Raw genomic sequence first — 18732 nt, forward strand, 5'->3', positions numbered from 1 at the left:
CTCACTCTTTTAAAAATGGGAATTCTATTTCAGAATCAAAATGGTCTTAAACCTGAAGTCACAGTAGATTCACATTTTGCTCTTTGCTTACTAATGTGTAATACATTAAATATCTATTCCCTGGATCTAGCAACAAAATGACCTTTTCAGGGCTCATCCTTTTTTCTCAGTTTTGATTTCTTCAAGGGAAATTGGTATTTGGTTTCCAAAAGGGATACATAAAAACCTGACCTTTTACTACTGTTATTTTTTGGGATATGTACACTGTATTTTAAGTATGTCTTAGCTGTTGTTTGCTGGCCTATGTCTAGTTTAAATAACCCTTCATTTTATTCAGTGTAAAGTTAGGACCAGAAGTATAACTCCTCTCATTTTTTTCCATGACAGACCTTTACACACCTCTGAGATAATACTTTTCTTCAGGTAATTTTTAAAGAATGTGGTGTGGAATAGGCTCTGATATCTCAGGAACTTTCCATGTAGCCTGCTACATTGTGCAAATAGCATGTCATACCATCTCCATTGCTATCATACCTAAGTGCCTGCTTGAGGGCTACCTTATGTCAGTGTACTTCCCATTTAACAGAGTGGGAAGTGAGTCACAGAAAAGGTAAGTGACCAGGGTTACTGAGAAAGTTTATGAGAAAGGACAAGTGAAGCTGGACTGTCAGACTACTGTCCTAGGTATGGTTATTCCTGCTGCTTGGTTTCCTAAGCCAGCTTTCGTCCAGCTTCTTAAAGTCAACATATTTCCTGCAAAAACAGAATGACGGACTTTATACTTTCCCAGTGAAATTAACTGATTTGGAAATTAGCCAAGTCCAGTAAGCTGTTCAATGAGTAAATAAGAAATTCCTCTCCTTTCCAGCTATATAAATAGCTAATTTAATTTGAAGAGATTTCTAATACCAATAGTTACAATGAGAAAACTTATAGAGAAGGTAATCTTTGTCTTGTACAAATCAAAGCAAATGATCAGAGCTACACTGAATTATCACTATGTATAATTCAGTTTGAGAATGACAGTTTAAGATTTTTGAAGAGAATTGAGCTGTATTTCTAACTAAAAGGCCTTAGATCTCCAAGTCAGATGTATGTGGTCATTTAAATCTATTTARGTTACTGTTGCTGATTAGATATGGCAATAAGAAACCTCAAGAACGTGTCGTGAATAACTGAATAGTACCGCTTACACAGACTGGGCTTTTTTTTTTGCAGGACTGTCCAATTTATTTATATTTATTTTTACCTTCAAAGTTTGTCAAATGCCTTTGTATCAGAGTTAGTCACTGCACCTCTCCTTCATATTTTGATGTTTTTCTTATTGTAAGACTTTTTNGAGAACTCAGATTTAGCTCATGGCATTGTTAATGCTTTAGTCATTGCCTTTTACTGTCATTCATAACAGCAGTTCACAGCACAGAAACAAGAGATGAAGAGACCAGGTTGTAATAGTAGAAGAGTTAGAGATTAGTGATGAATAAGCAGACTAGGAGGTTCTGATCAGACATTTGGAAAACTGTGTCACTAGGAGGGTAGTGCAACACGGGAACACGTTGCCAAGAGAGGCTGTAGAATTACCATTCTTGAAAGTGACAAAGCCACAGGTGACTTGATCTTGTATTAGCAGTAATCTTGCTTGAGAAAAAAAAAATCCACAGCATGAAAGAAGAAAGCCTAGGCAGAAGTCTGCTGTTGTTAAAATATGCCCCAAATAGTCATCCTTCCAATTGCCRTATCTTTCCTTACATCTGAAGCAAGGTATTGAGACTGCCTGCTTTTAAACAGCCGAAAGGAAAACTTTCTTGATCTGGCTGTCGAAAGGCTTCTTAGCACTTTAGAAGTGCTTGCCCCTGCTTGTCCCTCTCCTAGCTGTCAGTCTGGCCCATGAACTTTGGCATCCAGACATCCTAACCCTAACTTTTTTTAGAGTTTGTGGCACAGTCTTTAACAAACACCTTGCTGCCAGTGGGCTAAAATATAGATGCCAGCCAGCAGCAGAAAGATCTTTGAATTGATTTCCCTATTCGTCCTATTACTGCACTAAAATGGTCTCATCCTTTTCACCTATCCTAATCTATCAGACTCTGAAGAATGTTACTGTTCAACAAAGACAAAGTATACCTGTCATAGTTCCTAAAATCTCATGTGCTTTAGAGTTTTTAAAATCAAGGCTTTCCTAAGAAGATTATACAAAAGACGAAGAAAAGATCACAGAAAAAGCAATGCTGTTTAGAAGAACAGTATCACATTCCACAGGAGAGACCAAGTTTTTTTTGTTTGTTTGTTTGTTTTTGCTTTTTTTTTTTTTTTTTTTTTTAGTGTTATTGTAAATAGGAAAAAGAAAAAACAAAGTTTTAACACTTCCTGGTGCAAAAAAGGTTTGAAACATATCGGTCTGGGCCTACTGAAGTGTTGCATTTGGCAATGTTAAAGCAATTATGATTTTTACATGAAGTAATTATACCTGAGATCAATATTTGAATATTTTGAGTCTAAGTATTTTTGACCAAAATAAAAAATCCAAATGAAACATTTCTGCTTAAGAACTTTTCAACAGTTTCTCACAGAAAATAATAGGAGTTTCTGTGGAACATCTTAACTTCAAACAAAATGTATTGATAAGAAGAGAATAATTCTTGTGATATGTTTATAGGTAGGGAAGGAGGTTCTATTGGAAAGGTACTTACTGGCAATTTGATTAAAATTCAAAATTAATATAATCTGTGGACCAAGATGTCTGCATATCCATGGACATTCAAGTGGAATGTATATTTTGACATGAAGAGATTAATTATACAAGAACAATGTTTTTTATAAGAAGTGTTCTCAGTTATATAGGTTGGAATAAGAAATTGGTAGACTAATTTATACTATCCTAACATCCTTCACTTGTGACAAATACAATTATAGCTAAGAAAAAAACCTTCTATAATAAGATATAATTTAAAATTGTTGCATAGTTTCAACAAAATAGTTGAGATGTCTAAAAAGTGAATCTTGTCAATAGTTAGAGACTAAATGAGATTTAAAATTACAGTAAAGCTTTAAATGAGTTATCTGATCAGTCAGATAAAATACTCATGAATTTCTCAGTTCTATGAGGAAGTCAGGATTTGAAGTGAAGATTTAGACATGATCTTAATAATGAATATTGTAAATGTAAGGTGTCAAATATTATATGGTAGTAATGTCCATGTGTTTTTTATTTCCAAGAAAATATTCCTAATTACTGAAGAAGCAGGAATTTATTTTGGTTGTTTTTTTAAGTGCAGTTGACCTTCTGGAATTTGAGAATATAAGTAAAAGCAGTGCAGTTCCAATACCTAGTGTTTAATCTACCTGAGCTGTGATGAGAACTGTGTGGGGTTTTTTTTATCTTTTGGCTGCTGATAAGAAGGTAAGAAAGAGGTTCTTCACTCTTATAATACCTATGCTTGAATGAATTCTTGGAGAGTTTTCCTAATTCCTTGGCCTATTAGCTGAATTACAGGAATTTCCACTTACCTGTATGGGCTACATGGAAAGAGCATGTGATTGGAGCACAGTGTGTAAGACCTGAATGCCACTGGAGATGTGATATCTAACTCACAAGTTTTTCTATAATTTGAGGTTGGCTTTTGTCCCAGACTTAATACACAAACAGTTGCAAATAATGGGAGTTAGTGACTTTCTCCATGCAGAAAACTGAATTTAAGCATCATCATATCTTACTCTCTTTCTCCTGGTCTGCACCTTACAGAGAACTTTAAAATGTTGAACAGAAAGAAGCAGTATTTTGAATAGAGCACTTTTCTTTGATGTGCTAGTGCTTAACTGCTAAATTCAACAGCACTTCCTGTGTAGCTGAACATTTAAAAATTTTCATTCCTGTTTAAAGAGCTAATTAAGAATCCTTCTAGAACTTTTCTCAAATGATAGAGTATCCGAATTACAGAGACTACCTTGTGAATGAAAAAGTTTTACTGAACACATGGCCAGGAGCAGAGGTGAAGAAAACTGCTAGTCTTGAAAAACACAGGCCATGTAAAATACACATTCTTGTATAATCTGTATTAAGTAAGTCTTTTAAATAGTCATTTGTACATTTGGAACGTAGGTTATTCTGCTCATTCAACTGTTTTCGCCAAGCAATTCTGTGKTTTTTTTTTAAAAAAATGTTTCTTTTCCCATTAAAAAGTAAGCATTTACCAATAGTTCTGTAGACTTACAATACTGTATTGAGTTCCATATGGCATGACTACTCTAATAACACTGTTTTCTTTTGTTTTTGTTATTTTGGGAAGAAAAAGAGCTAAATGCATTAATTTTAGCATCCAGTGACTCAGTAGTTTTATGCTTTAAATTTTTGTGATCTCTGTTATGTTTTTGGTAAGACTGGTGGATTATAACAGTTATTTCTGGCTGTAAAATCTATGAATATATTATGATGTGATGCATCAGTGTACACAAACTGCCAGGTTTCTTTTTCAAATGAAGGGTTAAAACTTTAGTTTTTAACTATCTAGATATTCAAGTTAGGCTTTTATTTATTCTGAATATAGAGCAAGTGGTTTAACTCATGGACCTATCAATTATTCATTGGCTATGATAAAGTGAGATCCCATTTGTGCAGGTGCTTACTGACGCTGAATGTTTATAAAAAAGAGTACATAGGAATATACTGGGAGGGAGTTCACTGACTACAGTACTCTGTTAATTTTAGGGTTACTAGTGCTATTTTAGATTTCTAAAGACAATCTCAACATGCAAATCAGGAAAGAATGCATGAGAATTTTTGAAAATAAGCTTGCTGTGTTACAGATTTTAAATCAAGAGTGTTTAAAAATAAGCTGCAAGCAAATATTTGCTTGTATACTTTCTATTATTTGAAAGGGTTTCAGTACATCACCGTGCTAGCATCATTGAAATTCATCGTTGAAATTCTTTGGTCTTAAGCTTTCCGAAGAAATAATAGGGAGTAAAACCCTAAGAAAATGAAATTTGGATCTTTTCTAATAAAATATTTTTGCAAGCGTTGTGTCTTTTCAAGATACTGTGACATCCTGTTCAGTTGAAGGAGCACACAACTTTAATTGCATGACTCATTCACTTTAAATATTTAATAATACTTTTATTAGTTGCACTGAACCAGTGAAGTAAGATCTGTAATATCTAGTGCTGGTCATCATTTTTATTCATCATGCTTTAATAAGCATGATAATTACAGATTGAGGAAGAAGTATGAGTTAGCTTTGTGGTTTTGCTTGGGACTTCTGTGCACATTGGTGTGATTGGAACAGATTATACAAGCTCTGTGAGTATAACTGTGCATATTTAAATACACTGATGCAGGCTTTCCACTGCTAACACATTATTCTTCATATTTAAGTAACTGCAGAAAAGATAGTGAATAAAATTTTGAGTCCTGACACTATTAACTCCATCTGGCTTAGTACAGAAGTATGGACAGTTGAAGGCCAAGTTCTTGTTCTTGGCAGGTGTTTTAATGCATGTTTTATCAATAGAATTAGACTTCAACTATTTTTACCAACTGTTTCCCACATCTGCTTCCAGCTTACACAAATGCCTAGGTTATTTTGAGTGCACAGTTAGAGGAGCTTTCATTTGGAGAATTTGTCTGAGTTCAAGCTGAAAGATCATTTGTAGACAACACAAGCCGTCCTGGTTCAGTCGTCAAGTAAATGTGGATGTGATAATTTATGATTTTAATATTATAAATAAATTTATAAATAAAATTAATATTAAAATAATAAATAATATTGCATGCTATTTGCATTTTTATGTTTTAATGGGAGGTGTGGTAGGATAGCCTAATATCTATGCATTTTTTAATATTTTGTTAAAAAATCATTTTTTCCCCATCAGCAACTTATGCGAGAGCGACAGCAGATGGCCAGCCGCCCCTTTGCTTCTGTCGATGTAGCACTGGAAGTAGGAGCTGAGCAAACAGACTTTCTGCGAGGGCCATTAGAGGTAGGAACAGTGGTGCTGACAAGGGACCATTGTGATTTGCATATTTATATTGCTATTCTCATCTGCATCTGCTTCTGAAACTAAGCAGTGTCTGATTACCTGGAGCTGACAAGTCTCAGCTTACATATGTTATGCCGTTTTCAAGGTGCGCAGTTTTAACAGTATGACATGAGCTGTAACAAAAGCCACTGGAGAATCTATTAGCTTCAGCTAGAGTGACAGTCATCTCACCTGGCAGTGCTTTCTAGATGGATAAGAACTGAAGAAATTTAAGATATATGCATTAAGGGGGAAGCAAACCTCATGCTCAGTCCTTCGAGTGCATAGTGCCCCCTAGTTAACATCTATCTTAATTAACAGGCATTACACCAACCAACCAAATAAATAAAGCAATTGTGAGTTGAATTTCAATGTTCTGTCTTGTATGTACAGGTTTAAACAATATAGAGTATACCTCTGCCTATTGTCGTTTGTGGATAATGGCTACATTATTGCATTCTTTTATTGTAATAATTGCAGTACAGTGAAAAAGAAATAATAATATGCAAGACAATGTACTATTGTAATAAGGCATGAAATGCATTCTGGAAGTTTCACCTGCAAACAAAGGGAGAAGTTCAATATATGGATAATAATGGATATCTAATCTAGGTTGGGCTTTTGATAGAACGTAATCCTCTATTCCTTTAGTTTTATTTACAATATTGTGTTTACAGTTACTACTTTATCTTATTTATAGTGGGACCTGGGAATGAGGTGTGATAGCTCTGAAATCTTTCCAGATTGTACTTTTCTTTTCATTGCTGCCAATTCCTCTTAAATTCAAAGCTTCTCTTACTTTTTTGCAATAACCTCTTTCAATGGAAGATTAAATACACTCTATCAAATCTCTGAGGTTCATGGAGGAGTGCGTAATGTGAAAAATAGATTCATAGCAGAAAGAAGAAGAATCAACTCTTGAGTACATATCAAATGAGGCGCTCTGTCCTGTTACTGTATTGGAAGCAATCACAATTGTTCTTGCTGACATAATTTAAATACTGTAATAGTGTAATAGATAGTGCATAAAAATGTCGTTTCTCTTTGTAGAAGCTTTGTTATTTTCTGACCAAATGCTAGAACACTGATCTCCTCCGTTTATCATATTTCTGTCTGCTTTTATCTTGGATCAGAGAACCAGCTCCCTAGACTGAGGACATAATATACTGTGGTTAAAAGTTAGCTTTTTTGAATGTGATTTCATTGTTTCTATACTTCTATCTGAGAACATTTTCTTTGTTGTCTTTTCATGGGGAGGCAGTGGGTAGGAGTTGAAGAGTCCAAATAATTTTGTACATACCAATTATTTACTTAAACTTTAGAAGTAAACATCACAAGCTAGTAACCACATTTTATTCTCTGGTATCTTTTATTTAACAGCTAAAAGAGGTAGGTGCGAAAATATTTTAATTTTATTTTACAATTTTTATTAGCTTTTTCCTCCTAAATTAAGTATTTTCTAGTAATTGTTTAGTGTTCTATATCGCTGATGTTTTTCCTAATTAGCATACAGATATACACAGAATGGAGAGCATTCAGAGTTTGCTCAGCATTATAATACACTGATCTATATCAAAACAAAGCATTGTGCTAAAGATTAGATGAATGTGATGCAGGATATCGATTGGCCTTCAATGTATATACTCTGTAAGAAAGAGCTATATTAAACTGCTTCAGGTCTATCTTGAGTTTTCAAAAGAAGGGCAATAAAAGTCATAGCTACCATTCTGCTTTTCATTCTCGACAGTCTTTTGGCCTGAAGAGGTTTTGGATTACACATGCATTGTCAGGATGTAATTCTTAAACACAAGGATAGCWTGAAACTAGATAGGTAGCTATAACATTTTTTTGTTGGATTAAGTTAGAGTCGCAAAATATTGTCAATATGTAAAATATTATCCTGTGATAGTTGGTGTCCATTGTGTTCATTTAAAGTTAGAGATTTTTCAGTAAAAATTAATAATATGCAATAACTTTCTTCAAAATATTCCAGTTGCATTGCAGAGGCCTTGCAATGACATACTATGGGTTCCAATTTTAATGGTGATGCATTGCATCCCCTTACCTCATACTGTCATTGATATTATGTGTTATTCACTGATGCTTTGGACCAGATATGTCAATGACATTGCTGATATACTTCTATTGATGTTGTAATAGCTACAACATTTCYAGTGACATTGTATTGATCCGTGGATCCTTCGAGTACAACCTACTGCCTTCAATATTTTGCATACATTTTTGCAAGTCTCCCTTCAACTATATGGTAATAATTCTGTTCAGTAATGTCATCTGGCTTACTGGATCATGATTTTGTACAGCCAGTGTTCTCTGATGGTCTGATACATGTCAACATTCGTATGACTATATATATGATAATTCTAGTATGCCATTTTTTTGGTTCTTGTTTTATTATTTGAATTTGATTTTAAATATCCAGAACAACTATTTTACGGTAAGGTTTTAGGCACTTTTGTCTGGAAAGCATTTTTTAAAAAGAAAGAATCTGGATACTGTGCTTAAAATGATTGACTAGTTTAGATAGTTAGAGTATCATTAATATTTGTATCTATTTTAAGTTAGCTACAATTTGCAATAGGTCAAAATAAATCCTTGAAAAAGTTACAGAGAAATGCTGCATCTCTTTTATTTTGGGCTCTCTTCCTATTTTTGAGCCTTTATCAGTAAGTCTGATAATATTCCTTAATATTTTGGCAACAAAATGACAATATCCTGATATTAAGACCTTCAAATATCGCATAATATTCCTCCTGTTTCCTACTGTCTGAGTACATGCTAAGGAATTGGCAATAGTCTTTGCTCTTCCCAATTTAAACCATGTAATTTGTCTATCTTTACTTCTTCAGGCTGCCTTTCTATGTAGCTGTAGAAGAGAAACCCTAACATCCCATCTCTAGCAGCTTCACATAGGTGGGATTGCAGTCTTCTAATGAACAGGGAAAGAAAATATCAGAAACTGTTTGTTCAGAGAGTTTAATAATACTGTGATATTTTGTGAGAGTGTCATAATTTTGTCAGTACTAGAAGCATGAAAAATGAAAATGGCATCATTGATAAATAGGTACAGCACTTCTTGCTGCTCAGTGCCCTAAGTGTTAAAACATTTCTTATTCCTTTGATTTCTTTTATCTAGACATCTAAGCCTTTTCCAGACCTGGCTGCTTTTTGCTGCTCAGCATATCCCAAAAGCTAAATCATTTAGGTTATCTTCATATTCTGAGTCTCCTATAAGGCATTTTTCCCCCAAATATAAATCCCTTTTGAAGATTCATTTCAACTATGCTGCCTACAGTCATTTTAGTTAATCTGCATGTTAACTGAAAAGAAATAAAAATGTTTGTTCCATCCTGTTTGCCCTGACTTCTAGGTACTTGTCTGACGATTCATAGTCTATTAATTTTTTTGGAACAGAGACGGATTGTTCCTGCGAAATATGGCGAGCAGTACTATAAACTCTAATATATGGTCATGCTAAGTCTCTGAACAGCAGCATCTACTCTGCTACGTCTGAAATAAAGACAGATGCACTATTGCCTGCATATGAACCAAGTGCAGATTTGCTGTTATGATGATTATACTTTTGATATCTGTACAGTATAACTTTGATATACTTAGATATGCAAATCAACGTTCTTTAATATTTTTTTCTGCAGCAAAAATGCAGTAATCTTTCCAATCATTTTTCCATCAATTATTTCCTGCAGAATTGCTGCAGATATTAGATCATTCTATATTTCTGACAAAGTAAGATGGTCTCCAGAATTTTGAATTTAAAATAAAATCTAGCCTTTTTTGTCTAGCAAACAGTAGGTAATATTTACGGTACATTAAAAAAGTTATGAATTTCAGATACTTCTAGTAAGAATGAAACAAAGATCAACCATTATTTCCCATCTATTGGAGCAAAATTGGAAGTGATTGTCCAACGCTAGTAACAATCCTCATGCCAAAAATGGCTACAAACACAGTAAAATGCTGTATCAGAGGTTTGTGGGGTTTAGGTGATTGAAGTTCGTACTAATAAGTTCTCTTGCTGGTTTCTTCTGCCAGTAAAGTGTCAGGACTCTTTAAGCTGCTTTACGAATAAATCTAGTTAAGTTGGGTTCATTTTTATGTTTAATTTGAATAATTTAATGAGTAAATTTTGAAATTGCAATGTAATTATACTTTATTATTTTGTACCAATGAAACTGATTGTATGCTTTATCACCATTAAACTTGCTTTATTTTGATGATATAATGTCTAATATCAAAAAAGAGGCTCTTTCCAACTCTTTGTTACAGGTCATCAGATTGTCCCATGATATTCTCAGTTCCTAAATTTAATCTTGATCTCAGCGGCTAAATTCACTCCCATTATGAGAGGGTAATGCTTTATTGAAGTTAATGATGAAGTTGTTCCTAGAACAGCCATCCTGTTTTCAGTGATGATAAAAGCAATAATTATTTGGCATCAGGAGCTATCAAAGATCATTGTACCAGCACTTCTTGCTTACCTAAGAAGTCATGTGATAAAGCTTTTAATGTTGCAGATGTTGTTCACACAAGCTTGTTGGGCCAGCTGAGCTCTGGACCTTTTAACAAAAAAAAMCACCCCTTTTAACAATATTTTTGTATAAAATACTAATATACCTAATTGTTCTTTATTGTTACAGTGGTGCAAAGTGTCTTGTGGGACAACTCAACATTTTCCTGGGTAGGAGAAGGATAGTTTTGCTGGCTAATCTATCTGTTTCTATCTATATCGTGGTAACTGCTGAGGAAAGTGTAGTGTCAGATGTATGGTGCATCTTGTGGGCTAGTACAGCCATGATAGTATAGAACAAATTGCAGGTTGTCCTGAATGATTCCAGGGATTGCAGAAGCCTCAGCCTGACTCGGAAGAGCAGAAACACAGTTTAGATATTCCTATCATGTCAGTTCTTTTCAATGTCATTCAGAAATCAAGATTGCACAGATTCTGTTTGTTACTTATGCCTAAGAAGTCTTTGGATGTATACGTGAAGACCTGTAGATATTTCCAGAACTCTCACCTCTTAGTTTGATTCCCATTTTCCTACTGAATACTTTTCTAGTAAAGTTTTTTAATTCTTTGTTTTTGTTATTTCCATGTTTGGATTAACCAGCTGATAATTGAACTACTGATTCTTCTTTAGATTAATGTGATATTATATACTGGCAGCACAAGGGCTTCATAAAATGTGACCTAATTACTGTTTACTTCCAGATGAAGCCCACTTGTGCTGGCAGAGCTGCGTTAAGAGAGTTTGTATAAATGAGAGTCAGGATTCTCCCTGTCTGCTCCTCTCACAGCTGGCTGTAACCTTAGTTTCTGCTCCCCATGATTCAAACAATTTGTAAACATCTAAAAGGAAACAAAGGGACTGGGAAGCCCTAACGCATAATTGAGAGATGGTGTCAAACCAGTCTGGGTTCTTTTTCTGTCAGGGTATCAGGGCCTGTGGACAGCGTAGAAGCAGTGAGCATCTTAGTCATTGACTTTCATCAGACTTTTGACAGATGAGTTGACACATGATATGCTCAAGCAAACAAACTAGTAAAACCAGATCCAGATGAAACTACTGTTTGAGTATGAGACTGGTTGAGAAACAATACTCTGACAGAAGCAGTCTGTTTCACTGTCCAAATGCAAGTATGTGCTGAGAGGTTTGGGCGGGGAGGGCTTCTGCTGAAGTCAGTTCCAGGTCTAGTTTTGATTAATGACCTGGCTGAGGGAATTGTGAATATTGTCATCGAGTTTGTAAATAGTAAACAAGAAGGATATGCAAGAACGCTGGGGTGGACAGAATTGGAGCATAAAGTCACCTTRGCAAGTAGGAAAGATGGTCTGAAGTAATGAGATACAATTCAATAAGCATACATGCAAGCTAAGGCAGGAATAGTTAATTGCACAAATACAGTAAATAAATGAAACAGCAGTTCTGAAATAACGAACTGAGAACTGCAGTGGATCAGAAGCTGGCTGTGAGACAGCACTGTGGTGTTTGTGTATAAAATGAAAAGGTCTATCCTGGAATTTGTGAGCRGGTGTATTCTCCGTAAGATAAGTCTGTGAATCAAGTTCTGCTTGACCTTGAAAAGGCCTTAGCTAAGTACTGTGTCCAGTCTGCGGCAGGGCAGCTCAAGAACCAAATGAGGAGAATCTGGATGAGAACAATGTGAGCAATCAGGCACTTAGAAAGTTCAAATGCACGGAAAACTTAAAGAAATTGTAGCAGACTATTGAAAAGAGTCATATAATAACTTTCAAACATGCAAAAGGGTAGTAGCCATCAGGAGGGCAATAATCTTTTCTTTGTGTGCATGTAGGCAGCAGGTGGTGTAATGGACTTAAATTGTAGCAGGGGAGGTTTAGGCTAGATAACAGAAAAAAACTTCTCATCATAACAGTGAATCACTGGAAGCAATTGCCTGGGGAGGTGAGGGAATATCTTTTATTAGAAGCCTTTTAGAACAGGTTGGACAAACAATTCTCGGGAACCATATACCCATAGCTGCATTAGCTTGTCTCTCTTCAATTCTGTTTTTATTATTATTCTGATTGACTCCTACCCTTTCTTTGTGCATACTGTCTCAGAATTTTCCATTTTTCTTGTTTGAACATCTTGTTACACTATTAGTTTTCTATTACAGAATATTCCTGACCCTCCTCTTCAGTTTTACTGTTATCTTAATTGATTCACATCCTCAGCTTTCTTGCAGGATGAGAAAATATTAAGACGTCTCTGACCCCCAGTTCTCTTACTCCTTCTAATTTCTCCATGACTGTAGGTTTACTGAACATGATCTCCAATCCATGCTGGAGCAACCTCACTTTTCCCCTTAAAGTCTGTATTCATGGCATAACTATTTCTTATTTTAACTAGTGCATTGCCTTTTTTACAGCCTTTCAAAATCCAGACATCCCATATTACTAGATCTGGGAGAAATGTAGTCAGATGATACTGCTAATGCAAGAAAAGAATCTATATGGGATCACCTTTTCTATTTTTTCATATTACTCAAACATTATACTAAATTTACTTTCTACTGTCTCAAGAACTCCATTATCTTGAGCTACACTTTGAACTTAACTGCTCAATGTATTGGAATGTATCTGGAAAACTTACTTTCTCCTAAATTGTTGAGTCACTTCATTTTAAATCCTGCATTCAAATCTTTTCTGCTTTGCAAATGATTGATTTTCCTTAAGCATTCTTTTGTGATAGCATGTATGTATAATATATATCACAATATATATTATATTTTATATAAAAAATCACATTCTGTAGTTCTTTCCATAGAGAAAAGCACAATTGAAAGCAGAATAGTTTAGTCCCTCCAAGAACTCCTCCCTCCAGAATGTGCTGTTTGTCACAAACTAAAAATTACAGATTTCACACTATTTTTTTCCTAGTGCAGTAGTTATATGCAACAGTGTAGCTCTACCTAATCAAATATATTTACATATGCATAAGACATTTGTTGCTTCTCTTTAAATTTATATTGAGAGATGTGTGAAAGTTCTAAGGCTGTGGTTCAGAACAAATACTGAATCTAGTTGCTCATGCATACTGGTCACAGCTATGATTTTTTTTTTTTTTTTTGTATTTTGTGTACTATCTCTAGTCAATATGAAGTATATAAAAGTTTGATTCCTTGTCTAGAATCAAGTTAACAATATTTGAAAAATTCTAATTAATAGTTTTCTCCTTTGACAGATGGGAAATCTAATAATAGTCTGAAAAAGGCTGCATAGAATAAGCCACATCATGTTTTAACATGAACCACAGTTTTGCTGTGGTTCATGTTTTGCTAAAACGCATGCTAACAATTCAAAATTTGCCGATGTCTTGACAGAATCCTTAATCGAAGTTTTAAAAATTCTAAATTAGTTCTGGTATGTAATGAGTTTCTAAACTTAGAGAAAAATACATTTTTAATCCCATAGTTCGCTTGTTGAATACTTGTTTCTGTTGATTCAGTTTACCCATTGTAAGAATGCCCTCAACATGATGTATAGGTGATTTTTCATAGAATCATAGAACCAGTAAGGTTGGAAGGGACCTCTGGAGGTCATCTAGTCCRACCTCCCTGCTCAGCAGGGTCACMTAGAGCATGGTAGACAGGGTTGCATCCAGGCRGGCCTTGAAGATCTCCAGAGAAGRAGACTCCACAACCTCTCTGGGCAACCTRGTCCAGTGCTCTGTCACTCACACAGGGAAGAAATTCCTCCTCATGTTCAGGTGGAACTTCCTGTRYYTCARTTTCTGCCCAYTRCCTCTTGTCCTGTCACATGGGACAACTGAAAGGAGTTTGTCCCCRTCCCCTTGATGCCCTCTCTTCAGGTACTTGTACACATTGATAACATCCCCCCTCAGTCTTCTCTTCCCCAGGCTGAAGAGGCCCAGCTCTCACAGCCGTTCCTCRTAGGGCAGGTGCTGCAGCCCTCTGATCATCTTTGTAGCCCKATGYTGGACTCTCTCCAGTAGCTCCATGTCTCTCTCGTACTGGGGAGCCCTGAACTGGACACACTATTCAAGATGAGGCCTCCCCAGGGCTGAGTAGAGGAGCAGCATCACCTCCCTCGACCTGCTGGCAACACTCTTCCTAATGCACCCAGGAGACTATTGGCCTCCATGGCCACAAGGGCACATTGCTGGCTCATGGTCAACCTGTCATCCACCAGCACTCCCAGGTCCTTCTCTGCAGAGCTGCTCTCCAGAAGGTCAGCCCCTAGCTTGTACTGGTGCCTAGAGCTATTTCTCCCTAGGTGCAGGACCCGGCACTTGCCCTTGTTGAACCTCATGAGGTTCCTCTCCACCCAACTCTCCAGCCTGCCCAGGTCTCCCTGAATGGCAGCACAGCCCTCTGGTGGATCAGCTACTCCTCCCAGCTTGGTATCATCAGCARAMYTGYTGRGGAGGCACTCYRTCCCCTCATCCAGGTCATTGAKGAAGAAGTTGAACAGGATGGGACTCAGTACTGAGCCCTGGGGGACGCCATTAGCCACAGGCCTCCAACTAGACTCCATGTCTCTGATGATGACCCTCTGAGTTCTGCCTTTTTGCCAATTCTCAATCCACCTCACTGTGCGCTYGTCTGACTCACACTTCCTGAGCTTATCTAGGAGGATGTTAGGGGAGACAGTCAAAAGCCTTCCTGAAGTCAAGGCACACAACGTCCACTGCTCTCCCCTCATCTACCCAGCCAGTCATTCCATCCTARAAGGTGATCAGGTTGGTTAAGCAGGATTTCCCCTTGGTGAATCCATGCTGGCTACTCCTGATCACCTCCTTTTCCTCCATATGCCTGCAGATGACATCCAGAAGGAGCTGTTCCATCCCCTTTCTGGGGATGGAGGTGAGGCTGACCGGCCTAGAGTTTCCTGGTTCCTCCTTCTTGCCCTTTTTGAAGACTGGAGTGGCATTGGCTTTCTTCCAGTCCTCAGGCACCTCTCCAGTTCTCCAGGACCTTTCAAAGATGATGCAGAGTGGCCTGGCAACAACATCCGGCAGCTCCCTCAGTACCCGTGGGTGCATCCCGTCCGGGCCCATGGATCTGTGGATGTCTAGCCTGCCCAGAAGGTCCCTAATCCTATCCTCCTCAAACAAACAAAAGTCTTCCCTTCTCCAGACTTTCTCCCTCAYRTCCAGGCTSYRGGATTCCTGGRGGCTGCCCTTAGCAGTGAAGACTGACGCAAGAAGGCATTCAGTAATTCTGCCTTCTCTGTATCCCTWGTCACCAGGGCCCCCGCCCCACTCAGTAGTGGACCCACACTTTCCCYASTCCTCCTCTTGCTGCTGATGTATTTGAAGAAGCCCTTCCTGTTGTCCTTAACATCCCTTGCCAGACTCGATTCCAGCYGGGCCTTAGCCTTCCTCACCACATCTCTACATCCTCTGACTGCATTCCTATAATCCTCCCAAGAATTTATATAGGTTGATCTCCTAATATTTCATGCTAACAAGAAGGTAAAGCATCTGCTTATTARTTTATGAGCTATAGGATCTGTAAATCCTCAATTAGTTCAGAGAACCTAATTTTGTTAAGTTTTTCTGATAGAAATGTAGCTCTCCACAAAATTTATTTTGCACATGTACTGCATAATCAGATGATTGCAGAAGTTGCTTGGGTAGAAATGCACGATTTATGTTGAACAGAATTGCCAACAAATTTCATGCTCAATTGAAACAATTAGCAGAAATTTTGTCTGACTAACTAAACGTAGGTGTTTCAGCAGTATTGCTGTATTGTGAATAGAAAGTGTTAAATTGTTCTATTATGCTTAGTTGAAATTTGAAAGTATCAAAATATATATTCTGATTGTTTTCAAGAAGTGTTTAGCTGTTTCTGTAAATGTTATGAATAATGACATTGTACATGTCCTGTGTTCATTAAGATTAATAAATACAATCTTGTCAACATCTTATTTTATAAAGTAGCTATAAAATTCAGTGAACGCGAAGCAAAATATGTATGTATGTATGTCTAGGATTATCTTTAAACAAGGCTTGTTTACGGGAATCTTGCCTTGGAATTCAGCAAACCATGACACTGACATTTATCCAGAACTATTTAAACTGAACTCACTAAAATATGGAAATAATTACACTATCAAGATAATTAAAGAGCATGCTGATTGAAATTCTTGTTGATTTACTTTATTAGGCCTTTTTCTGTACACCAGATTTGCACAGGCCATTCTGTGACAAGCTGCTCTTTCAGCTTGTATGCATTTTATCGCTATTTCATTTTTTATAGATCAAATGCTAATTTTCAYTTTCAAAATAGGATATTTCTCTCCTTAAAAGAAAACAAGGAGAGGAAAGGAATAGATACAGAATCTATAATCTCTCACCAGCCATTTCCTGTGTTTCAAGATGAAACTAGCTACTGTAATCTGATGTTCGATATTTGGCAACTTGTAGTTCTTATCTGTACCTCAGAGACTTTAGCAGAATGCCATTTCCTAGCTCTGTACTTGAGGTTCAGTTCTTCTTGCAAACAATGATATGTATTGAAACTACAGTGGACAGGAGCTACTGTTCAGTCACTCACAGTTGTCTTGTGATTTTGATGTGATAGAAGTGCAGTGCCTTTTATTTTTTTCACATAACTTTCCAACGTGCATTTATTGGTAGATAATCTAATAGTTTAAGTCAGTTTTTACTGGAGTTTATCGAACTATATTTGAGTCTGAATTGAGTATGTATTCATTGTCTACAGTCTAATCTGCCTACAGTGTACAGTAGATGATTGAACTTCTAAGCCCAAGAACCATCCAATCTGCTTATTTTCCAAGACTACCTGACCCACTAGGCACTTCCCTGCTTAGTTTATGGACTCAGCCTTTCACAAAGTTACTAGATAAACTTTGCCCACAGCTGCAGAAAAGACCGAAATACTAAGGATCCCCAAGATCTTGTGTGCATGCACACCGATTTTTACAGCAAAGAAGAATGGATTAATCATGTGGATGGAAGGAAAAACGATCGGAGGGAATCTGATTGCTCTAATGATCTGCACACTCATCTGGAAGTGGGCAGAACTGAGCTTTCCATGATGTTCAGATATAATCCAAAATGTTCATTATCTGCTGGATTTTCTTGGCATCGTTGCTCTTAAATTTCCAGTTGCACAGCTGCTCAATTTCAAGGAAAAGGATGGAGTGTGTAACTGTTTAGGTAAACCATGGCCACTTTGGGAATTGAGTAGGGCCCCCTCAGCACTCTCATTACCTGCTATGCTTCCTAGATCACTGCTGTAATGTCTGTGCTATGGTACGAATGGCAAATACCAGTCCCACTCTGATTACGTGGCCATCATTAGAACTGGGGGAATATGCTACCTAGAATTTCTTCTTGTTTCCTGTGCTCTCAGTTGGAGAGTCGGGGACATATATTTTAGATGGGTTAATTTTGCCACTGCATATTTTGAGAGGCAGTTTCTTTTCAGAGTGAGTATTTAGAAAGATGTGACAGTGATTGCAGGAAGACTACATCACTTTTCTAGTGTGAGGAACCCAGAATTTTAAAAAAGGCCATGATGAGGCTGTGTGTATAAATTGCAGGAGACAGATTCCACTTACTGGCTTTAACAAAGCAGAGGTAGAAGCACTGCATATGGTGTTAGCTTTAGTAATAAGCTCAACTTTTTCCTATTACATAAAATATCATAAAATTCTTAGAGGTTGAAGAATGGAGCAGCCCAACAAAGATTTAGGGCCTAATAGTATGTTTATTTTAAGATTCTGAAAGATTTTTTTCTCCTTGTAAAATTGCTTTTGTAGAACAAATGATTTTGTGAACTGTATAGTGTGGTAAAACAGAAGTTACAGAGGCGTTTGGACTGCAGTGAAATTAGAAAGATCAGTTCAGTAAGTTTGTATCAGGGCCATCTCTACAAGAGGAAATCCTTTAAAAAAATAAGCTGTATTTGTGATATGTGATTGCTTCCAGTTACAAATATAGCATATTTTACAAATCTATTAGAGTTTCCTATAACAAAGACTATAAAACATTATTGCTCATTAGTGTGAAGCAGTAAAATTTTTAACAGATTTGTGTGAAATAAAATTTTCTTTTTTTTTCATCTTTGGTACATATTCAACTTACTGGAATTTTATTTAAAATGCATTTTGACTTTTCAAGTACTATTCCTCATGCTGTATCTTTGTCAACATGAACTTTTTCT

The 18732-nt window shown here is 36.5% G+C and overlaps 1 protein-coding gene across 9 annotated transcripts in view; it reads left to right on the forward strand.

The window, feature by feature from the left end:
* The window catches only part of ATRNL1 (attractin like 1), a 515292-nt gene that overhangs the window by 373128 nt on the left and 123432 nt on the right, over nucleotides 1-18732 (forward strand). For 5 of the 9 annotated variants that reach the window (XM_085319057.1, XM_085319062.1, XM_085319060.1 and 2 more), the window contains one exon: nucleotides 5869-5976. The exons of 2 other annotated variants lie outside the window; for them this stretch is intronic. In XM_085319057.1, the coding sequence (XP_085175183.1) occupies nucleotides 5869-5976 (108 nt within the window). Of the gene's footprint in view, nucleotides 1-3275; nucleotides 3349-5868; nucleotides 5977-18732 lie in introns of those variants that run through there. 2 more of the 9 variants (XM_085319061.1, XM_085319064.1) reach the window with 1 other exon arrangement.

Source organism: Rhea americana, unplaced genomic scaffold (genome assembly GCF_003343005.1).
Source record: "Rhea americana isolate MKP2758 unplaced genomic scaffold, rheAme1 scaffold_57, whole genome shotgun sequence".
Lineage (NCBI taxonomy): Eukaryota > Metazoa > Chordata > Aves > Rheiformes > Rheidae > Rhea > Rhea americana.